General features: G+C 44.9%; 1 protein-coding gene across 1 annotated transcript in view; it reads left to right on the forward strand.

Annotated features, from left to right (window-relative positions):
• The window catches only part of LOC147107670 (suppressor of tumorigenicity 14 protein homolog), a 157,896-nt gene extending 142,467 nt beyond the window's left edge, over positions 1–15,429 (forward strand). Inside the window, exons 17-19 of the mRNA XM_086006894.1 lie at positions 5,566–5,837; positions 11,513–11,649; positions 12,818–15,429. Of these exons, the coding sequence (XP_085863020.1) occupies positions 5,566–5,837; positions 11,513–11,649; positions 12,818–12,988 (580 nt within the window). The 3' untranslated portion in view covers positions 12,989–15,429. The remainder of the gene's footprint in view (positions 1–5,565; positions 5,838–11,512; positions 11,650–12,817) is intronic.
• The last annotated feature ends 2,884 nt before the right edge of the window (positions 15,430–18,313 follow it).

Here is an 18,313-nt window from a genome sequence, read left to right on the forward strand (position 1 = left end):
AGATTCTCATGAATGTTCCCTCCCCTCCCCAATGCACCAACAGTCCCTCCATCCACCCAACGACCAAATGAATGCCCTCATATAGTTCAACTTCATAGGTATTGCCCTTACATGACTAAGAATATTAGACCAAAAGCAATCCAAGAAAAAAAATGTTTACTACATCAAGATAGTGCATCATTCTTCATTTGACAATTGCTTATACTGAAAATAGAGAACGAAAAATCACCCTTGTGCAACGCCTTAGAGCCTATCTTGTGTGCTCGCTTTCCTATTCTAGTGCTCCTACAAGATGCATCCCATGTGGCGACAGCAAGGGAGGTGAAAGGCTGCTGAATCTCCATTGAGGATTCTGAAGATGACCTTGGTGGATGACCTCGAATAGCTCTGGCTGTATAAGGTCCAGCTGCAGACAGAGGTATCTCGGCAGCAGCCGGGCCTAGTTGGCCGTCTGGCACCAACAAAGGCACAGGTTGAAAGTGTGGTGGAGGAGTAGGCGTGCTATCATCTGAGAGAGGACAGCATCTGCATCTCGTATGGAGCCAATGCCACTCTTATGGGGCTGTACATCAGCACTCCCGCTGCTCTGTGTGAGAACAGAGTGCAGGAATAATGGGGTGCTCTCAAAGCCCCTATTAATGCTGTCCTTCATGCTTTGCAAGCCAGAGGACATTCTGGAGCCCAGAGCTAAGATAGCAGCAGTTTGAGCTTTCATTGAAACTGTCAGAGATGCCACCAGAGGCTCCATCATGTGGGCCCCAATGCAATGTTCATAGAGCTAACCACTAGCTCTATGATTGACTGCATGGCCTGAATGTATGCATAAAGACTCCATACAAGTTAGAGTTGGACGCCTCCACGCTCTCTTCCATTGTGCAGAAGCTCACTGACAGGCTGTCCAGTGCACTTAGAAGTTTGTGCTGTATAGCCAACAGTTCTCTTCAGTAGGCTGGGCCATCGATGTCCTCATCCTTTCTGTAGGCTAGGATGCGAGGTCTCCCTCCAGCAACATGCTTTCTGGGCTGTCCTGTCCATCTGCCTTTGCTCCTACGTACTTGTGCTCTGTGAATTTCCCAGTTCAGACCTCTCTAGCCTTTAAACTTTCCAGGGTGCCTGTCTCCGAGCTGGTGCTTGCTTGGCTAAGGTTGACCGATGCTGGAACTTCTGGAGGAATTTCTGCCTCTTCTGCTGTGCCCTCTAGAGTTTCAGGATCTGAAAGGGAAAAGAGCGACAAGGATTAGCAGTTAGTAGCAAGAGTAAGCAGAGACAGATAAATGACTACTGAATCCCTTTGTCATGCATAATATCTGAGGATGAGAATTCAGTGAGATGGGAAATAGGGTGAGATGGCTAAAAACCCTTCAGAACTTTTCCTTCAGCCTCTCCAGAAGCCACACTCCTGATGCATCCCCTGCCCACAATGTCCATGACGGTCTCTTCCAGAGGGGATAGGATGTGTATAGATGCTTGACCTCCTCCTGTGGCTGACGGCACCTGTTATTGTGCACCAGCTTCTCCGACAAGATAAAAGGGAGTCATAATCATAATCAACTTTTATTGTCATTGTTAGTGCACAAGTGCAGTACAACGAAATGTAGGCTTGCGGCTCCCGAGAGTGTACATTTAGATTAAGACATTTAAACATTCAACATACATTTGGCTTGTAATACATTAACATAAACATAACCATAATAAAGTGCATTGGCAGATGTGCAGGCTTTAGAGTTTATTTGTGGAGTTCAGTAGGATGACAGCCCTGGGAAAGAAGCTGTTCCTAAATCAGGTCGTACGGGTGCGAATGCATCTGTAGCGTCTCCCAGATGGCAGGAGGGCGAACAGACTGTGGCTGGGGTGGGTAGGGTCTTTGATGATGGTCCGTGACCTCCGTAAACAGCGTTTCTGGTATATGTGCTCTATGGTCGGTAGCCGGGTGCCGGTAATGCGTTGGGCAGTTTTGACTACCCGCTGCAGGGCTTTCCGGTCATAGTGGCTACAGCTGCCATACCATACTGTGATACAGTTCGTCAGGATGCTCCCTATTGTGCAGCGGTAAAAGCTAGAGAGGATCAGGGGTGACAGGTTGCATCCCTTCAGCCTCCTTAGGAAATATAGGCGCTGCTGGGCCTTCTTCACCAGAAAGGAGGTATTGAGGGACCAGGAGAGGTCTTCCGTGATGTGGACTCCGAGGAACTTAAAGCTGTCCACCCTTTCTACCACAGCCCCATTGATGTGGATGGGGGTGTGACTTCCGCCTTTAGACTTCCTGAAGTCCACAATGATTTCTTTGGTTTTCTTGATGTTAAGGGCCAGGTTGTTATCGGCGCACCACTTCACGAGATGCTGGACCTACTCCCTGTAGGCTGACTCATCGTTGTTGGTGATCTGGCCTACTACCGTGGTATCATCCGCAAACTTGATGATAGTGTTGGAACCATGAACAGCCACACAGTCGTGGGTGAAGAGGGAGTAGAGGAGGGGGCTCAGCACACATCCTTGTGGGGCCCCCGTGTTCAGGGTCAGGGGGGGGAGGTGTGGTTACCTAATTTGACAGACTGGGGTCTGTTAGGAAGTCCAGGGTCCAGTTGCAGAGGGAAGTGTTCAGGCCAAGAGTGTGGAGTTTGGTGGCCAGCTTGTTGGGGACGATAGTGTTGAATGCTGAGCTGTAGTCTATGAACAGCATTCTGATGTAGGTCTCTTTACCATCTAAGTGATTCAGTGCAGAGTGTAGAGCAGTTGTGATTGCATCCTCCGTTGATCTGTTTGCACGATAGGCAAACTGGTGTTGGTCAAGAGAGGCGGGAACACTGGCTTTGATGTGAGCCAGGACCAGTCTCTCGAAACACTTCATTATGATGGGTGTGAGTGCGACAGGTCGATAGTCGTTCAGGCACGTCACAGCCGTTTGCTTTGGCACAGGAATAATGGTAGCGGTCTTGAAGCATGTAGGGACTACTGCCTGGGCCAATGACAGATTGAAGATGGCGGTGAAGACATCAGCCAGCTGATCAGCACATTCCTTGAGTACCCGTCCAGGGATGCTATCCGGTCCAGCAGCCTTTCGTGTGTTCACTCCGCGTAGAACACCCCTTAGGTCGGAGGTCGACAGGGTGAGCACCTGGTCTTCCGGGGGTGGCAAGGCTTTGGTAGCCGGCTCCCTGTTGTCCCTGTCGAAGCGAGCGTAGAAGTTGTTAAGCTCCTCCGGAAGGGAGGCATCGCTAACCGGGGGGCTGGTGTTTTTGCTCTTGTAGTCAGTGATGGACTGGATGCCTTGCCACATGCGCCGGGGGTCCGAGTTGTTGTGGAAATGATCCTCAATCTGCAGTGTCTGTTTCCTTTTGGCAGTCCTGATACCCTTTTTTAGGTTGGTCCTAGCTGCACTGTAAGCCGCCGCGTTAGTGTTAGTGTTAGCCTAATGAGATGTTTCGAGGATGTGTATGTCATGATAGAATCGTGTAGCTGGTGTGTGAAAGATGACATGATTTGTCAGGAGGTGAGGCAAAGTGAGGACAGTAGCAGTTGCAGAGTGTTGCAGTAGTAACAGAAGGAGGTGGATTGAAGTGGCTGCAGTGATTGGAGGAGATGATGGGAAGTGGGGGAAGGGAGGTTTGTGAATGCTGAGGCTACCGGTAATGCAGGACTAAGCAGAGAGTAATGAGATATGAGTTAGCAATCTTACCTTAGTAGCCCTTGTCAGGTCATTAACCATTTCTCTGCACTGTAGCCAGGTCCTTGGAGCAATGCTTCTGGCGTCATCTTGCTGTGCCTCTTCCCACTGTTGGTGCAAAGCTAGCCAGGATACCTTCTTGCTGCTGGGGAATAGATGAGATCCCTCCTTCTGTTGATCTCCTCCACTACCACCTCCAAAGCTGCATCTGAAAAGTGGGGAGCCCTTCCAGTTTCTCTTCTGACTGCCATTTCAGTGATTGAATGAAGCGGATTGCCGCCACAGTGCACCTCCCCTTTAAGAGGATACCCTTTTGTCAAATAGAATATAATGAAGATCGCGAGTAGCACTGACAGCTTGCTTATTTCATGCTAAGCAGGCAGAGAGACAAATTTAGTGCAGTCCCCGAGCCCACACGAACAGGCAGGCAATCAGCATGCCGACCACTTAGCTCCTGTTTTCTATCAATTTTAAATTTATCCCCAAGTGAAATAAATAATCAGTTTAATTGTATACCACAGCTGCTCTTTTTAAAACTTATTAAGAATGTTCTTTCTCTCTCATTTCTCTCCTATCTCAACCATGCCCTGTATGACCTCATCTCCACAAGATTCACTTCCTGCTCCCTCGAGGCCATTCCTACTAAATTGCTGACTACCCAGTTTCCCTTCCTGGCCCCCATAATACTGACATTGTAAATGGATCCCTTTCCACAGGCACTGTCCTGCCTTCCTTTCAAAACCACAGTCATTAACCCCCTCCTCAAAAAGCCCACCTGTCCTTGCAAACTACCACCCTCACCTCCCCACAGTATCCAAATGTGTTGTCGCCTCCCGATCTGTCGCCATCTCTCCTGCAACTCCCTGTTTGAATCCCTCCAATCAGGTTCCCACCCCTCACACAGCGCCATAATAGCCTTAACCAAAGTCACAAATTATATTCTATTTGACTGTGACCATAGTTTATTACTCCTCCCCAACCTCCCTGCAGCCATTGACATGGTTGATCACACCATCCTCGTCCAATGCCTCTCCTCCATTGTCCAGTTCAGTGGGACTGCCCATGCTTGGTGCCACTCTTACCTAAATATCTCCTCCAAAGGCTTCACTTCCCATCCGTATCATCACCTTGGGAGCCTCTCATATTGATCCACTTTTAGTCCCATCCTCTTCTTCGTCTACTTGATGCCCCTTGGCAACATCATCTTCCTAGACATAAGATCAACTTCTTGTGAATCCCTCCCTCACTAAGGCCCATGATTGGCTGCCATGCCTGCAGTCATCTAAGCCAACCATTATGGAATTCCTGCCCTAAACCCCTCTGCCTCTCCAGCTCTCTCCTCTTTAAGACACTCCTTAAAACCCACCTCTTTACCAAACATTTAGTTACCCTTCGAATATCTCCTTCTTTAGCTTAATGTCAGTAAGTCCCCCCCCCCATTTGCCTCTGTGACACACCTTAAGATGTTTTGCTACATTAAAGGTGCAATATAAATGCAAGTTGGTGTTTTTATAATCAGAGTGGACCAGCAGGAAGGCAAGTGTGCCTTGATAACTGAACATAGTAGCATAGATAACCTCCTGTCCAAGGAAAATCTCTCATTTTTTAAAATCTCACATTAATTCTATTTTCAACAATAATGTTCTCTTTTTAAAGAAAAACAGTTTAGGTTTACACATTAAAACTCTATTATCATCTCAACGTGCCGGTTAAGGATTGGAGCCAGCCATGTTTTTCATTCCATTTTAATATTTTGTTCCATAAAATCATAATACTATTATAGAACATATGAAATATTTATGTTTATGAAAAATGGAAAATATCTACTCATTTTTCAGTACTGCCCACAAGAACCTATTTTAATATTCACAATTTAAATATCTTTTGCTTTTTATTGCCAGGTACTCTGAGCGACTGTTGTGGAAAGTGTACATTGGAGCACATTCCCAAATGTTTTCAGAAACTGTTGTAGAAATGCGAGTAATCAAACGGATAATAATTCATGAGCAATTCGATAATGCCACAATGGATTATGATATAGCCTTGCTTGAACTCTCAGCACCTGTAACGTACAATAATTACATCCAACCAGTGTGTCTTCCATCAGCATTACATGTGTTTCCTGCAAATCGAAAATGCTACATTACTGGTTGGGGCTTACTGCAGGAAGACGGTAAGTTAGTTATACTTAAAGCTATTTCTAACTTTATTTTCATTGGATATAAATATATATATATATATATATATGTATAAAAATACGTTGATTGTGTTCCTAATTACATTTACAGCTAAAATGAATTCGGGAAGAAGCTGGTGTAGTCAATTATTTTGTTTAGTGCTACTAGAGAAATCACATTAAGGACACTCAGAATAATTGAGTGCGCACATACTCGCATGCCACACAAACACACCACACAAATATTTTCAGTGACATTCCTGATTACTGGAATAAAAGTTAAATTTTGGGGAATTAAATTCTGCAATTTCAGGTAATAGTTTCATGTTTATCCCTGCTATTAGATTTACCATATCACATATTTTATGATCTAAAAACTTCCCGTCTCATTGTAGAGACAGTCAGGGGGTGTTCTAATCTGGAGGAGCGCATGGGTTTGGGTGCGGGTGGAGGTGTTAAAACCAGCAAAAATGTCAGTGTGTCGGGAAGCTGGCTCCAACCCGCCGCCTTCCGCATTTAACTGGCGTGCGTTAGACTGCTTGCGCACAACCCCCTTGGGAGAGGCGGGTTGCCTATTAACATATGCTAATCGCTCAATTGGAGCGATATTGCAACGTACTTTCAAATTTAATGGAGCATCCACGGGTTTCCCAGGCTTTCTGAGACTCGTCAGTGAAAGCAAGGCGAGAACACAACAGCAATTGAGGGGGCTGAATCAAACTCCAGGAAATGCTGCAATAAATACTCAGTACTCAAAGCTGCTTTCTTACCTTCTAGTGGGAAAAGTGTTTGTTCATAGTACTTTTGCTAAGAGTTTACTTTCTACACTTTGAAGGTTTTCTGAATCACAGCTGAATGGTTGGCGCTTTGGCTGCCTTAGATTGGACCTCGGACCAATATGACCAGAACCAGCAGCAGCACCAGTCTGCTCTTGAGAGACCAGTCGCTGGACAGAAGAGAGGGAAGCAGCAGGAGGAGCAGAGAGGGGTGCAGCTCACAGGACACATTACCCACAACACAGGGTGTACAGGCAGAGGCTGAGTTTCCTTGACATGTCAAACAGCAGTGTTCCAGGAGGCTCAGGTTGGCGCGTCAGGTGATGACAGACATCTGCAGCCTGCTAGAAGAAGACCTGTTGCCTGCTGGACCTGGTGGCCACACGTTACCAGTGGCTGTCAAACTGACCACCACACTCAACCTTTTAGCCTCCAAATCCTTCCAGGGCTCTGCCAGAGACATAGCCAGGATCTCTCAGCCAGCACCTCACAAATGCATAAGACAGATGGCTTGTTTGCCAGGGCCAGCAATTATGTGAAGTTTGCCTGTGATGATGCCAGTCAGAATGAGCGGGCACTTGTGTTTGCATCTCTGGCTGGCTTCCCACAGGTGCAGGGCATCATCGACTGCACACATGTGGCAATCCGGGGACCCCCAGATCAACCAGAAGTATTTGTGAACCGCAAGGGCTTCCACTCCATCAATGTGCAGCTGGTGTGCAACCACAAAAAGATCTCTATGCAGCTGTGCGCAAGATTCCCGGGGACCTGCCCCGATACTTTTGTCCTGCGGCTGTCCAAACTCTCTTGATGTCTTTGGACCTGCAAGCAGACTTAAGCGGTGGCTGCTAGGAGACGAGGGATACCCACTTCAAACTTGTCTGATGAAACCCGTCAGAAACCTAACTAATGAATCCCAACAGCGCTACAATGAGTGCCATATGACCACCAGATGTGTGATTGAACAAGCCATTGGCATGCTGAAGATGCACTTCAGGTGCCTAGACAGATCTGGAGGCGCCCTTCGTTATGCACCAGCCAGGGTGTCCAGAATGGTCGACATGTGCTGCGCTCTGCACAACATTGCGTAACAGTGAGTTTTGGACCTGCAGGAGGAACAAGGCACAGAGCTCACATCCTCTTTGTACAATTCCGAGGAGGAAGACCAGGAGGAAATTTCACACCTTCCCATTCAAAAAAGTTAAAAGACAACTTGCTACCGGGCAACCAAAAATGGGCAAGACAGGAAAGTGGTGCAAAAGAATAAAATTTATGTGATTGAACTAAACAACAGAAACTTAACAACATTACATTTTCTCATACACCCATATGCATACCCTTGTGCAAATACAAAGCTTTCCTCTTCCTTTTCCTTCCACTCCTACATGGCATCAGCAGAGGTAGAGGCAGGCTGCTCAGATCCTTGCTATGACTGCTGAGATGCTCTTGGCCGATGACCTCTGGGTTTTGGAGCCCATGAGGGCCCCGTCAAAGACTGCTCCACCTGCACCTGTGCCGGGGCAGACTTGGCCATCAGGACACGAGGCAGCATGTCGGCTACTGACTGGGGGGGGGGGGGGCTGAGTAGAGGGGGGGTGGGGTATGGCGGGGGGGGGTGCGACAGGTGAGAAGGTTGTGGTTATTGGAGGCCAATCATCTCAGTCCCAGAACATTGCTGTAGGAATTCCTCAGGGCAGTGTCCTAGGCCCAACCATCTTCAACTGCTTCATTAATGGCCTTCCCTCCATCATAAGGTCAGATGTTGGAATGTTCGCTGATGCTTGCACTGTAGTCAGTTCCATTCACAACCTCTCAGATATTGAAGTAGTCCGTGCCCGCATGCAGCAAGACCTAGACAACATTCAGGCTTGGGCTGAAAAGTGGTATGTAACATTCGCTCCACACAAGTGCCAGACATAAGAACATAAGAAATAGGAGCAGGAGTAGGCCATTCGGCCCCTCGAGCCTGCTCCGCCATTCAATAAGGTCATGGCTGATCTTCTACCTCAACTCCACTTTCCTGCACTGTCCCTGTATCCCTTGATTCCCTTAATTTCCAAAAATCTATCGCTCTCTGTCTTGAATATACTCAATGACTGAGCCTTCACAGCCCTCTGGGGTAGAGAATTCCAAAGATTCACCACCCTCTGAGTGAAGAAATTTCTTCTCATCTCAGTCCTAAATGGCCAACCCCTTATTCTGAGACTGTGACCCCTGGTCCTAGACTCCCCAGCCAGGGGAAACATCCTCCCTGCATCTACCCTGTCAAGCCCTGCAAGAATTTTGTATGTTTCAATGAGATGCAATGCCCATCTCCAAAAAACGAAAGTCTAACCACTTCCCCTTGACATTCAATGGCATTAACATCATCGAATCCCCCGCCATTAACATCCTGGGGGTCACATTGACCGAAACTGGACCACCCACATAAATACAGTGGCTACAAGAACAAGTCAGAGGCTGGGTATTCTGCGGCGAGTGACTCACCTCCTGACTCCCCAAAGCCTTTCCACCATATACGAGGCACAAGTCAGGAGTGTGATGGAATACTCTCCATTTGCCTGGATGAGTGCAGCTCCAACAACACTCAAGAAGCTCAGCAACATCCAGGACAAAGCAGCCTGCTTGATTGGCACCCCATCCACCACCTTAAACATTCACTCCCTCCACTGGCACACCGTGTCTGCAGTGTGAACCATCTACAAGATGCACTGCAGCAACTCGCCAAGGCATCTTTGACAGCACCTCCCAAACCTGTGACTTCTACCACCTAGAAGGACAAGGGCAGCAGGAGCATGGGAACACCACCACCTAAAAGTTCCCCTCCAAGTCACACACCATCCTGACTTGGAAATATATATCGCCATTCCTTCATCGTCGCTGGGTCAAAATCCTGGAACTCCCTACCTAACAGCACTGTGGGAGGCCGATATGGATCATCCACTCACCACTTCTGGCTGAAGATGACTGCAAACGTTTCAGCCTTGTCTTTTACACTCACATGCTGGGCTCCACCATCATTGAGGATGGGGATATTCATGGAGCCTCCTCCTCCCGTTAATTGTTTAATGGTCCACCACCATGGGTCGCTGATATTTAATTGTGTCACCAAGTAGCTGAGAGGACCGCGTCTCCCAATCTCCGACGGCCACAGACCTCCAGCACCGCCTCCTCTGCATTTGTGAGATAGGAAATCGGTGGAGGACCACCTCGGTTCTCTCTCTGTCCCTCGTGTTCTGTGCTCTCTTCTCCTGCAACGAGAGAAAGAACTGACCTGTGAGTGACTGATGATGTTCACCTGATGGATGGAGTGCATTTGGTGAGGGTGACTGTCAGGAAGAGGCATGAAATTGCATAAGGATGAGGGTGAGTGGCAGTGGTGAATGGATAGATGGGGATGTGAGGAAGTGCATAGAAAGTGTGTGTGCCAGACAAGAGGGTGTGAGGAGTGATATGATAGCATAGGCTTGACAAGGCAGAGCGAGGGGGTGGGGTGTTGCGCACAGTAGGGTGTAGTTAAATGTGCAACTGTACTCGCCTTTCCTGATCTGGTTAGGTCATTAAACTGCTTCCTGCACTGAATCCATGAGCATGGCACAATACTCATGTTGCTGACCTCCTAGGCCACTTCCAGCCACGGGTTCTTGGTGTCAGCAGCATACTCTTCCTGTTGCTTGGGAAGAGTATCTCTCTTCAGTTCCTCACTGACCCCAGCAGCACATCAAGCGATTCATCATTGAACCGCAGCACAGCCTTTGACCGTCTGGAATCAATTGCCTCAGTTCCTCTTCTCCTTGCCAATTCCATACTCCTGGGAATTCCATCGTTGGATTGGCCCTTTAAATACTGGAGTTGAGATCTCATCATGTGGGTCCTCATCACGCCCGCTGCCACGCATTGGACACCAAATAAGGAAGTAAAATGCTAATGAGCTGGCTGAGTTAAAAAGCCACTGACAGACGCGCTGAACTTTCTTCCGAGTTTCCCACGTGATATTGGACCCCCCCCCGCTCCCAACACGTCTCCGAGTTAATATCGAGGTCAATCTCTCCCACACCCCTACCCTCAACCAAAAGAGAGTCAGAATATTAGGAAATGCACATTTTTATGTTTTCCATGGTATGTGATCAAGATACAAAATCTCAAGTGATGTTCTTTCACTAGAACTAATAAAATTACCTGTGATATTGCCCACAGTTAGTGATGAACATAAGGTTTTTATATACACAAGATTACAATGAAGTTGGGAAGACAGACTTCATAAAATAAATTACTGTACTGAGCCATCTAGTAGCTAGAGCCTGCACTACATCATGACAGTTGACAGAGCAATTTAGATTGGTCATTGTTAACAGAAAAGCAAGACAGGAAATACTAAGGTTATTGGCCAGGGAGTGCACACTCTGCACAATGTTTCAATAAAATATTTAGATATGGGGGATGTGGCAGAAGCTTTTTAAGTGAAGGCCTCTAAGCGCAAGCATATAGGTGGACCAAAGATTAGTGGCTACAAGTCTAATGTAATCATAATTTTTGTTAACAAAATCCTCATTTCTAAATCCAATATATATCTAAATGTAGCAGCTTTGTATAGAGAACAAGAGAATAGTTATGGTTTTATTTTTTATTGAGAGGTAAGCTGCTCCATTACATTTTGCACCAACCTCGTTCTGAGGAATAAGAGATTAATATGAATATTAGGTGGATAGTGGTTCTGAATATCAGATGCATCTGTCCTGCACCTGTGCATGCAATACAGGGGCAACGAGCACAGTTCTGATTTGCAAAAACAATGCACGTTGTTTACTGTAGACCATCAATGGCATGTATTGACATTTGAAAAGAAAAGTTTATAACTGGTTCTAAACTAAACAGAAAATAACCTTCGTTTCCCAGGCCAGCTTCCGATGATCCTTCAAAAGGGTGAAGTAAGAATCATTAATCAAACAACATGCAATAACTTTGTAGGAAATATACTATCGTCACAAATGCTTTGTGCAGGATATCTCACTGGAGAAGTCGACGCATGTGAAGTATGAAAAGTTATACAGTATTTACATAGAAACTGATCTTAGCACAGCTGTTGTAGTTTCTATAGATTTATGGTAGTGTAACATTGATCATCAGATTTCTTTTGCTAAACTATGAACAGAAAAACACAGTACAATCAATACTGTATCAGCAGCATTAAATTAAATTCATAATTCTATCATTGTGTAATATACCTACTGAAAGTAGTGATGTAAATTTGGATACAGAAAGGCCCATATATATATAAGGTATATAGAGAAACACTCTGCTGCCCCATCTGCGATTGGCTAACTCAGCACTGCTGGGGATCTACAACCTGCCTCAGTGGCCCTGGGCTGAGGAAAGAAGAAGCAGCCAGTTATCCCTCTACCTGATCACTATCCATGTGACTCCTGCTGGAAAGGACAGATTTCCTCCATGGGAAATAAATAGCCTGTTCACACACGAAGAGTACTGTAGTTACTTGCATTTAAGTACCAGTCAACTGCCAGGGCTGTGGAACCAGAACTATGCCCAACATGAGGCAGTACCTTCAAAAAGGAGGGGAGCAACATGCGAGAAAAACTGTGGGGTGGTGGGGTGGGGACGCCACTGATCCAGTTTTAAATTCTATATTTGTATCAACTGGTAGTCTGACAGATGTAAACACATTTTTCGTAACAGCCATGTAACTGTAGCATGAAGCACCATTCTCAGGTCTTTTGTGACCGGTCAAGTTAAAGCAAGGAACATGTTACACTCTTACTAGTGAACTGGAGTTAACATTTTTTGTAATAATAGCTACACTGCCAGTTGCCAGTGAGCACAATATCTTCTACAGTAGAGACAATTAAAAAGAACACTAGAAATCTTACTTGAAAAAAACCCCAGAAGATTCAGATCTGTCAGCATTTGAAATAATAGACTAGTTAGCGTTACGGCCAGACCTGACTCTTCATGGTACTTGAGAATTGCTTGTTCAATAATTATTAAGTGCATTTTACAATAATTTTTACTGTAATAATTTCTTTATTGATGACAAATATATTTTTTTTTAACAGTCTAGAAGCAGAATACCTTGAACAGCAGATGTTTTGGAAACCTAGTCTGAGTAATTATTGTGTAAGAGTACTGGCTTTCTTGGTTTGATAGAGCTACACATTTCTGAGCTATTTTTCTTGTTCTCTGTAGGGTGATTCGGGAGGACCATTAGCCTGTGAAGAACCATCAGGAAAGTGGTTTCTGGCAGGAATTGTGAGCTGGGGACAAGGATGTGGTCGGTATGGGCACCCTGGGGTTTACACACGGATCACAAAGTTCCGAGATTGGATACAGAGGAACATCGGAATCGATGACAATTGATGAAAATTGTTGCACGCTAAAAACATCTTATTTTAATTCAAGCAGTGGTTCCAGTAATGCTCATATCACTACACCAGTAGAATACTGTAAAGTTTTAGTTATCAATTCTACCCTCTGCATTATTTACCTGACTAACTCAAATAGAGTTTATAGATTTCTTGATTGGATGAAATGAAGTTAAGCATGGTCATTGTTTTCCCTTTTTTTTGTTTCTGTATGATAGCCCACTGGATGTGAGAGCAAAGAATCAGCCAGATTTGAGATTAGAAAATAGGATTGTCATATAGTGTAGATGTGCACTTTACAGCTCCTGCACTGCACCGCATTACAATCCTATTTGAGAAAGTCACTGACTGCTTCAGTAATGCTATTCAGAATGCATTTTCTAGAATGTATTCAATAAGGATGCATTTACACTGAAGTTACCAATCCAAGACTAGTAGCTACAGTTTGGGTTTCAGGCAGGCAGTAGCTATTTTACACTACCTGATGAAACTTGAAATCTGCTTTCTCGCATGTAGAACTCTTCACCCAATGGTTTAAAATATACAGTGGCAACATCTAGACTTATTCAAATTAATTGCAGGTAGGTGTAAAAAGTGTCTCGGAGAGCCAAGTGGTCCCTTGGGCATTTTTTACACCTGCTTTGACATCACACCAGATTAACACACCATGTGGTATCAAATGGAAACAGTGCGAGACTCTGTCAACCAGGGAGCTCTCACCCTGCTTTGCTCTGGAGTCTGGTTGGGCCCCAACTCCAAAGTTACACCACAGCAGAAATTACACTAATGCTAAAGTTGTAGTGTGAAAGCATCTTAAGAGGCATCTGCTGCAAGCAACTATATTGCACAGAGCCCAGCTCAGCATCCACTTCAAATGAAGGTGGAGAAGAAGGTTTAGAACATTTTCCTTTGACAGTAATAAAAAAAAATCTATTATATATTGACATAAAGTACCTTTTCTTTAGGTAATGGGTGTGGATTCAGAACTCTAATAATGCTTTTTCACAAGACTAGTTTGACTAATTTTGACTCTAGCATGATGGGGTTGATTTTAACCCTCTCCCGAACCCCGCACTGTTCCTACCTGGTGACATTTTATCTTCACCGACTTTGAAGTCAGCCAAGGCTCCCACTGTAGGTAGGTGGGGGCCTAATTTATATCTAAAAGCCTCAACCTGCTGACGTCATCGATGCCACAGTGGCATTTTAACATCGGCATTCAGGAGGCCTGCACAGAGCCAACCCCGACAGCCAAATCATGGCAGGAGTCGCGGAGTGGCCAGAAGAGGCCATGGTAAGTTAAAAATATTACTTTAATGTGGAATTTTTGTGGGCCAGGAGGAATCCTGGCACTGCAACGAGTCCTTGGGCCTGCCCATCTGCGGCCATGCCTCTCCATCCCCCAATTGGTATCAGCTTGGCAACAATTTCCCCCACCCCCCCCCAGCACTTGCCTTATGCTAGGTACCATTCCCCTGGGTCCCTGGCGACGTCCGGGTCCCGCCCGCTGACCCCGACATCATACCTACCAGCTTTGGGTGGGAGACAAATGTAAAAACTTTAAATCAGGCCCCATCAGTTAAAATCGGAGAGGCCTCGCTGTGTGCTCCGCACGCTTCCAGCTCCTCATGAACCAATCCAGGCCCAAGCTAAAATCAACTCTCTATCACTATCACAGCTGCACATCATTCCTGGTTGTTTGACTGGTTAGCTCCGCTCATTCTTTAAAACACTGGAGCTCTTGTAGTATCCTCTGTATAAATTGTGAACAACCCTTACAAAAGCTGGATTTTTGTCAGTTTTATATATGAAATATATTCATGTATGTATTTCTGGCATTTCACAAAATTCTACAAATTGTGGGTAATTTTCAAACTAGTTTATAGCAAAACTTGTGTGGAATACTGTGTGATTACAATCTACATGATTATTTTTTGATTTTTGAGGCCAATTATGTTTTTCAATGGCATTGGCACAATGTTGTAATCAACAAGCTAATTTGTCTTACCAAATTTCTACTTGGGTGAAATTATTGTTGGTTTTAGATGCAGATACATTGAAGGTATACGATCATCCTTTTAGATCTTATTAAAGTAATAATTAAGCATTTTTATAACTGAATATCTTAATCAGAAAGTGCTTCAATAATGTGTTCTATCATAATTTACATCACTGCATTGCATATAAACAAATGGGTATTGATTTGTCAAACACTTAATGAAGATAGCGCCCCTTTAATACAGAATGTAATAATCAGGGCAAAATACTTGATTACTGTACAGTGCCTGGAGGGATTGAAGTTTCTTAAGATGGTTTAAAGCAATTAATTGAAGATGATTTTCTCTATTGAATGCTGTTGATTTGAAAATGTTTAATTTTATTCAGAACAAAAATCATTAAAATTGTGTATAATAAAGAAGTTCTTTTAAAGATCAATTCAGATTTGATCAATCCTGCCTCAGACCTACAAAACCATTTCCATTTATGTCATTTATCATTCACCAACCACATTATTCCTAAGTAAATTCTAATGTCTAACAATATGTGAGAATGTGAGATATTCAAAGGAAATGTATAAAATTCAGAAATATCTAGAGAGCCTTAGCAATTGAGCAGATGAACCACAGATGACATTTAATATTGAATCTATATTACACACACAGCTTGATTTCCCATGGCGGTAATCGCAAGCATTCTGGGTCTGAAGCACAGTTTTGATGTTTAATTGCTATGATAAAGTTGTGTTTCACTTAGCCCGTCCCTTTGAGGCTGCTGCTAAACAAACCCCTGTGGTTTAAATAGGCACAAGCCAGGGTCAGTTGGAGACTAATTACCAACAAACGCTTTTGTAGATTGGCAACTGCTTATAAATCTTCGACTCTCCACAAGATGAAGAGTCCAAATTATCAAGATCAGAAAAACGGGCAAGAAATGACTGGCTTTCTTTTTGTTGAATACCTTTGGTATATGATAGATGCGTACTAGATACAAGATAATAATAATTCAACTTTATTGTCATTGTACAATGCACAAGTACATGAACAACGAAATGTGATCTTGCAAGCTCCCATGAGTCCAGTACAAATAACATTAACATTAAACGTAAATAGCACCGTCCTGGGAGAAGCAAAGCCGCTGCGTCTGTGCGCGCCGCCATTCCATTTCCGCCATTCCTCCTGTCCGACAATCTTCAGCCCAACACCCGGGATAGATGTATATATCTAACATAAAAAGGTTATATCTAGATACAGTATTGGCTAATCATTGTTTATCAGTGTACAGCAGCAGCTTCAAAGGCAAATGAAACATTGGGGTAGCAAGTAAATACACAGAATACAAATCTAAGACAATGCTAGAGATACTTTGTAAAGCAGGTTGGGTCAGTGTGCTTACATCCAAATAGGGTCATTGTACTCAGCAAAGTATTGAAAAGCAGTAGAAAGGATTCAGAGAAGGACATTGTTCTTTGTGTTAATTGCTCACACCACTGAGGTGGAGAGATTGCAAGTTGTCAAAACGATAAAAGAGAATACACAAAGTAGATTTGGTCATTTTGCAAATATATATACTGGTAGGGAATTAAAGGTCACTAGTATAAATCACTGAGCCATGGGTAAAATTTAACATAACTTCTCCACATTTAGAAATGCAAACTTTTAGAATAGCGTAGTGCAGGGAAGCATCCAAAAGGAAAACAGATCAATTCTTTGTCAAACAAAAGGAACAAGCAGTGCCTGAATAAGAAAGAAAATGATAAATTATCAGGTCATATCCTGGAACAAAATCCCATGGCAAAGTAATGTGAATGGGCACTCCAGGCCAACCAAATGCTGACTTTAATGTGCCAAAACATATGCAAAATTATCATTCTACACTCAAGAATGTGCTGTATTTGCCAACTGGCAATACATCTTGCAATTATTACTAATGATTTATGGAATGTTATCCTCAAATTGTAATATCCAGATTACCAGTCAATATTGGTTTAAAATAGGATAATTTTTTATTGGATTATGCATGACTATTATATTCAAGACAGACAATTTTGCCTAGTTCACTATCCAAATTCACCTAATAATTTGAGGTTTTAAATCATCTATTAACAATGACCCCATCCTCCACTAGAACATCTACTAAAAAAGTCTAACATAACAGGAGGAATTTTAACCACCACCCCCCTTCAACCCGACCCCAATATGCCGCGAATGACCTACTTCCATTTTAACCACGGCGGGTTTGGGGGCATTCTAGTAACCCGCTCTGGAGAGGCAGGTCCATCATTATCATATGTTAATGAGGCTCTGTTCCTGAAATTTTGGCAGCCATTTGAATTTAGCGCTGGCCAGCCAGGTTTCCCAGGGCTCGGGAAACCCAGCAGCTAAAGGGAGGTGGGAGCAGCCGGATCCAGGAGGGAAGTGCTTTTTACAGCACTGCTTGTGGGCCAGGAGGACCAGAGTGCTTCCCTTGTGTCAGCTGTGGCTCAGTGGGTAGCACTCTCACCTCTGAGTTAGAAGGTTGTGGGTTCAAGAGCCACTCCAGAGAGCTGATCACAAATACCTTGTGATCGGTGTGCGCCCTTAGGGGGAACATTGGAAGGCACCGCCCCTTTAAGAGGTGCAAACTGTCTTTAAGTAGTGCAGGCTAGCTTTAATTGGAGCTAGCCTCACATAGAACTTGAGCCCCCCTGCTGAGCATTCAGCTACTCAGCAGCACCTTCAGCGCTGGGCTGAACGATACAATCATGCTAATCAGCAGGCAGCACAAAGTTTTCATGCTGTCTGCAGGCCTCTGAATAGGTGCAGGTTGATAACTCATCGTGATCCCCATGCCTGTGTTCAGGCCTTATCCAATTTCTAGGCCATAGTGTCATAGTAGATGATTGATATCCTCTATTTACATACATAATATATTCTAATATGTTTCAAAGCAGTAGCATCTTATACCCCATGGCCGAGAAATTCAGTTGGGTGTCATTTGGGGCGCCAAGCTCGCCTGGGCGCCGGAATTACCGCTGCGAGCGGAGCCACTAGCGCCATCCCGATATTCAGTTTCTGCGCCCCAAACGGAAGCGGGCCGCTACTCGAGGCTCCCCGCGCCCCGCTTGGGGCGCTCACCCTGAATATTGCCGCGCTAAGGGCCACAGCGCCACACGCTGCGGTACTGCAGGCCTTCCTCCCACTGTTAAGGGGGAGGTGCCCGCAACAGCGCGATCCCCGCTTGCGAGTGCTGGCAAATGAGCCCGGCACCAAGGAGAAGGGCCGGGCTCTCGGGAAACAGCCGGCAATGCCGCAGGGGGGGGGTTTAGCAGGCCGGGGACGGA

The sequence above is a fragment of the Somniosus microcephalus genome, chromosome 14 (assembly GCF_052327205.1).
Source record: "Somniosus microcephalus isolate GS21.2 chromosome 14, FLI_Smic_1.0, whole genome shotgun sequence".
In the NCBI taxonomy this organism is placed as follows: Eukaryota; Metazoa; Chordata; class Chondrichthyes; order Squaliformes; family Somniosidae; genus Somniosus; species Somniosus microcephalus.